Source organism: Mandrillus leucophaeus, unplaced genomic scaffold, assembly GCF_000951045.1.
Source record: "Mandrillus leucophaeus isolate KB7577 unplaced genomic scaffold, Mleu.le_1.0 Scaffold6, whole genome shotgun sequence".
In the NCBI taxonomy this organism is placed as follows: Eukaryota; Metazoa; Chordata; class Mammalia; order Primates; family Cercopithecidae; genus Mandrillus; species Mandrillus leucophaeus.
Genome location: NW_012106474.1, coordinates 1,671,339 through 1,676,820, shown reverse-complemented (window position 1 = coordinate 1,676,820; position 5,482 = coordinate 1,671,339). Strand labels below are relative to the sequence as shown.

The window sequence follows — 5,482 nt, the reverse complement described above, 5'->3', positions numbered from 1 at the left end:
TCTTTCTTTCTTTCTTTCTTTCTTTCTTTCTTGATGGAGTCTTGCTCTATTGCCCAGGCTGGAGTGCAGTACAGCCATGTCGGCCCACTACAACCTCCGCCTCCCAGTTTCAAGAGAGTCTCCTGCCTTATCTTCCCGAGTAGCTGGGAATACAGGGGCCCACCATCATGCCCAGCTACTTTTTGTATTTTTCGTAGAGATGGGGTTTCACCATGTTGGCCAGGCTGGTCTGAAACTCCTGATCTCAGGTGATCCACCCGCCTCAGCCTCCCAAAGTGCTGGGATTACAGGCATGAGCCAATGAACCCGCTGGTTTGTACTTCTCAAATAATTGACAGTGAAATAAATACATTTAACAACATGATACTTTCTTTTGAAAGGTACCTCAGAATCTATGGAGTGCCCTTGAGTCATCACAATAAAAATCAAATCACTAGAGAGGAGATGCCTTATAGTTCTAATTGCTAGATCCTGTATCAATGGGGTACTTACATTTATTGCTTGGCCAGTCTTTTGAATAAATAATACTTTTATAATGAACTTATAACGGTGGTACCCAAATTCTTTGACTGCTAACAGTATGCGGTCTGCCAATTCAAGTGACAAGTGAGAGAATACTTTATCATCATATTTGACATCTTTAAGACTTTCCTTTAAGAAAATTTAAGAAAAATACTTTTATTTTCGAACCAAATATTTCCTATATAAAAATTCAAGTAGAAAACATATCTAAATAATATATATAACTGTTTAAAAATAAATATATTCCTAACTAAATAATATTAAATACATTTTATGCTTACCTATTTCTGTAACAATTTTGAGGAATATTTATTGGGGTTTTCAAATTATATTCAATTACTTTTCATTATCGACACAAGCTATAAGTTGTAATTTACTAGACTACTCTGCCAAACAGTTAATAGAAAGACACAGGAGATTTTCCAAAGAAGACTTCTAGAAATTCTTAGGTAAAGGAAAGAAACCTTTTAAAATTTATACATGTATTAAAATTCAGATTTTGGTTTTCTTATAGTGAAGATTACTTGGACTCAGAACCTGTACCATGTCACTGCCCTGCTCAGTGGGCTCACATTAAAACTACTTCTTTCCAACCCTCCTCTGTAGCCTCTCACTCCACTGATTTTTCTCTGGCCTCCAGGAAAGTGAACTCAAAGATTTCTAACCATGTTTATTAATAAATTAATGTATAACTTGAAGGAAATGGACATGGCTTGTGGGCTATAAAGCATTACTCTTTTTTACAAACCAGGAGCAGAACTGGACAACACCTAGCAGACAGACTACACATCTCTGATTAACTGACTTGTTGTGCCTGCACCAATGACACACAATGCCTTCTGGTTCTAGTGACAACTGCATGAGCCAATTCCTGGAATGAATTTCTTTGTATATATATTCTCTGTTTCTCTGTAGAACTCTCATACAATACTGCTATCATATATATTTATCAACCTACTGTTAGTATCTGCTGGATTTTAGTTTGTACTGAATGAGCTTGGAATTTCTTCAGTGGCTCCATTCTATATGAATTAGCAAACTTTAATTTTGCCAGGGCACTCTTCCATTCTTTACCTATATCAGCAATTGAGTCATCAAAAGGAGGCTCTACATACTGAACATCGTGAACTGACTCTCTCAGTCTTTCTCTTAAAATCTGTGCATACTGGAGGAGAAAGAGAGAGGGGAAGAGAGAAAGGGAGAAAGATTACTTTTTAAATTGTAAAATGATTTTTCAGATTAAAAAACCCTGTACAATGGGACAGGGCTCACACAAAGCTTGGAAATTTGTTAAACAGACTTCTACAATAATGTGGTTGCTAAATCCTAGATTTGCTCCTGGCTATCAATTTGGCAAAAAAAAAAAAAAAAAAAAAAGGAATACTATTTATCCTTTTATCTATACTCACAAACATATACACACAAATTGCATGCATATATTTAGAATATCCATGGATGATCCACAGGAACTAGAAACAAGAGTGGCCTCCAGGGAAAGCAACTGAGTGGCTATGGGATGGAGATACAGGGAAAACCTTTCTTCCTCCCTACCCTGAGATTATGAAAATATTATCCTTCATTGTCTTAAAATTTTATTTTACTTCATTTACTCATTTTTAAATAATATAATTATTTAGGTAGCACATTCATAAGTCTTAAGCTGAAAAGATACCAAAAGAGCATTGATTCGATATTTATCAGTTCATGCTTTTGACATGAAACATTCATTCTGTGACATCCAATATGCATTAATGAAATATTTGCATAGTATCCAATATGTCCCAGATAAATGCTCTAGCCTCTTAAATTAAAGCAGTGAGCTTCATTTTATTAATAGCCAGGAATTTCTTTTTCTTGCCTAATTGCTTGGCTAGAACTTCCAATTCTATGTTGAAAAGAAGTGGCAAAAGTGGACATCCTTGCTTTGTTACTAATATTACAGGAAAAGCTTTCAGTCTTTCCCCATCGAGTATGATGTTTGCTGTGCACTTTGTTGTTGTTGTTGTTTTGAAACAGAGTATTGCTCTGTCGCCCAGACTGGAGTACAGTGGCATGATCTTGGCTCACTGCAACCTCTGCCTCCTAAGTTCAAGCGATTCTCCTGCCTCAGCCTCCTGAGTAGCTGGGACTACAGGCACATGCCACCATGACTAACTAATTTTTTTTTTTTTTTTTTTTTAAGAGGAGTCTCGCTCTGTCACCCAGGCTGGCATGCAGTGGCACAATCTCAGCTCACTGTAATCTTTGCCTACTGGGTTCAAGCAATTCTCCTGCCTCAGCCTCCCAAGTAGCTGGGACTACAGGCACACGCTGCCACACCTGGCTAATTTCTTTTGTATTTTAGTAGAGACGGGGTTTCACCATGTTGCCCAGGCTGGTCTTGAACTTCTAGTCTTAAGAGATCCTCCCACCATGGCCTCCCAAAGTGCTGGGACTACAGATGTGTGCCACTGTGACCAGTGTGCCACTGTGACCAGGCTATGCTGTGGGGAGGCCTCGAGGCCCAGGAAGGGCCAGGCAGCTGTCAGCACATTATCTGGGTCTGGGAGGCTCCTGTGGACGGATGGACCTCCCCAGCCCCGTGGTGGTGAGGACAGCGGGTGGCCTGGCCTGCTGGAGACAGCTCTCCTCAGGAATTCACATAAAACTGCTTTGAGATGTGTCTACCACGCATGTTGAGTCCATGGAGTTCCCAGGTCTGGGAGGGAGGCTCTCGGTACCCTGGCTCGGTACCCTGCCATTTATTGAGGGCGAAGTTCTGGGTTGTAGGCCGGGTGTGGTGCCTCACACCTGTAATCCTAGCACTTACAGAGAGGCCAAGGTGGTTGGATCACTTGAGCCCAGGAGTTTGAGACCAGCCTGGGCAACATAGCAAGACCTTGTCTCTACAAAAATACAAAAATTAGCTGGACAGGGTAATGTCTACCAGGGTAATGTGGTCCCAGCTACTCGAGAGGCTGAGGAACACCCAAGCCCAGGGTGTTGAGGCTGCAGTGAGCCGGGATTGCACCACTGCACTTCAGCCTGCGCGACAGAACGAGACTCCGTCTCAAAAATACATACATACATACATACATACATAAAGTTCTGGTTGTAAATCCTGGGGCATTGCTGGGGGAGGTCTGGGGCTCTCAGAGGGTATATGTTTGTGAAACTTTGTTGTGATGGCCAGCATCCTCCTTTGTCCCCAAGGAGACAATCTCACCTAGTATATGCCAGGCACAATGTCATGAACTGGGGATAAACTACGTTCCCAACCTCTTGAAAATGTAGCCGAGAAGATAATTTCCGAGAGTGAGTTTTTGAAAGAAATACCTGGATGTAGGTATTTTTGCCCATGGGTTGGGAAAGATCTTCTGAGATGTTGACATTTAAGCCAAGTCCTGGGTCACAGAAGGGTATTATGTAAATATGAAGGAAGGGGCTGGGCGTGATGGCTTACACCCATAATCCCAGCACTTTGGGAGGCTGAGGTGGGCGGATCGCTTGAGGTCAGGAGTTCAAGACCAGCCTAACCAGCATGGGGAAACCCCGTCTCTGGCCTGGGAGCCCTACAGAGTGGGGCCAACCTTGACTCGCCTCATGGGACCCGACCGCTTGGGCCAGGGCTTGGCATGCAGGTAGATGCTGCACTTGACCTTGAATGTGGATGCGATTGTACAGCAATGTCCTGTGTTCCAGACGGGAAACTGAGTCTCCCCTTGTGCCCGGAGAGATGCGGGGACCCTGCTCTGTGGACTTCTGATCCGGCCACTCCACAGGTCTCAGGCCTGTGGGCTGGCAGGGGCCCCAGGGCCTGTTTTTTCCGCCTGGTGCTGGGATTGACGTCTTGAAGGGACAACGCCTTGGTGCTGGTGATTATTTTTTTAACCTTTGCAGTTTCAGCCAGACACTCGAAACCAAAGCCGTTCTGCCCCCCAGCCCCAGCCAGGCCACAGCCAGCGAGGCCACATGGAGGCCTGACCTGTTGGATGCTGGGCCACTGGCCTCCCCAGACCGCACGGTCCCAGCGCTGGGTCCAACTCCACATCTGGACTTTTCAAATTGGTCGTGGTTTCCAACTGGAACAAAAGGACCCAGGATGGGGAAAACATGGGGTCCCCTCACCCCACCCCGCTTGTTTGCACAAAGGATGGGGGTCAAGGGCTCAGCCAGAGCCCCCTGCCCACCTCCCTGCAATGGACACAGCCCAGGCCTGGAAGTCACAGGCCACTCTTTGCCCACAAGGTCCACGGTTCCATCTGGAGCCCGGCCAGCCCAGACCAGACACCTCAGCAACAACATGGCCAAGGTGGGATTCATGGTTTTCCACCACATCTCTTCAAGTCTTCCTGTGTCGGGCAACAGCTCTACCAACCACCCTGTGATGCGTTCAAGATCCGGGCAGCGTCTGCGACTCCTCCCTCCCTTCCTCCACAAGCTCATCGGCAGCTCCAGTCCTCTCAGGCTTCAAAACAAACAAATCCAACCTCTCCTCCCCACCCTGTGGCCCTGCCCCGGCCCTGACCCCACCAGCTCTTACCTTGATATTGCCTGGCCTCTTCCCCATTGCAGCCACAGGAGATGTCTCAAAATCGTAAATCATGTTCCTCCCCTGCTCACACACTCTCCGTGGCTCCCTATTGCTCTCAGAATAAAAGCCACCTCCTTGCAGCAGCTTGCAAGTCCCCCATGTGATCTCAGCTTGGCCCATCTCTCTAACCCATCTCCCCGCTCCTCCCTCACTCTGCTCCAGTTACATCGGCCTCCTCACCTCCTCCAACAAGAAAATTACTTCCTACCCCAGGGCCTTTGCACAAACCCACCTCTCTGCCTGAAGTGCCCTTCCTTAATTTTTTTTTTTTTTTTCTTTCTTTGGAGACAGGATCTCGCTGTGCTACCCAGGCTGGAGTACAGTGGCACGATCATAGCTCACTGCAACCTCCGACTCCCCAGGGTGGGCATGGTGGCTCATGCCTGT

The 5,482-nt window shown here is 45.7% G+C and overlaps 1 protein-coding gene across 1 annotated transcript in view; it reads right to left on the bottom strand.

Moving 5' to 3' along the window:
• The window catches only part of TCTE3 (t-complex-associated-testis-expressed 3), a 16,884-nt gene that overhangs the window by 2,705 nt on the left and 8,697 nt on the right, over positions 1-5,482 (bottom strand). The window contains exons 2-3 of the mRNA XM_011999601.1: positions 1,481-1,687; positions 493-651 (exon numbers count right to left, since the gene is read on the bottom strand). Coding sequence (XP_011854991.1) covers positions 493-651; positions 1,481-1,687 — 366 coding nt within the window. The remainder of the gene's footprint in view (positions 1-492; positions 652-1,480; positions 1,688-5,482) is intronic.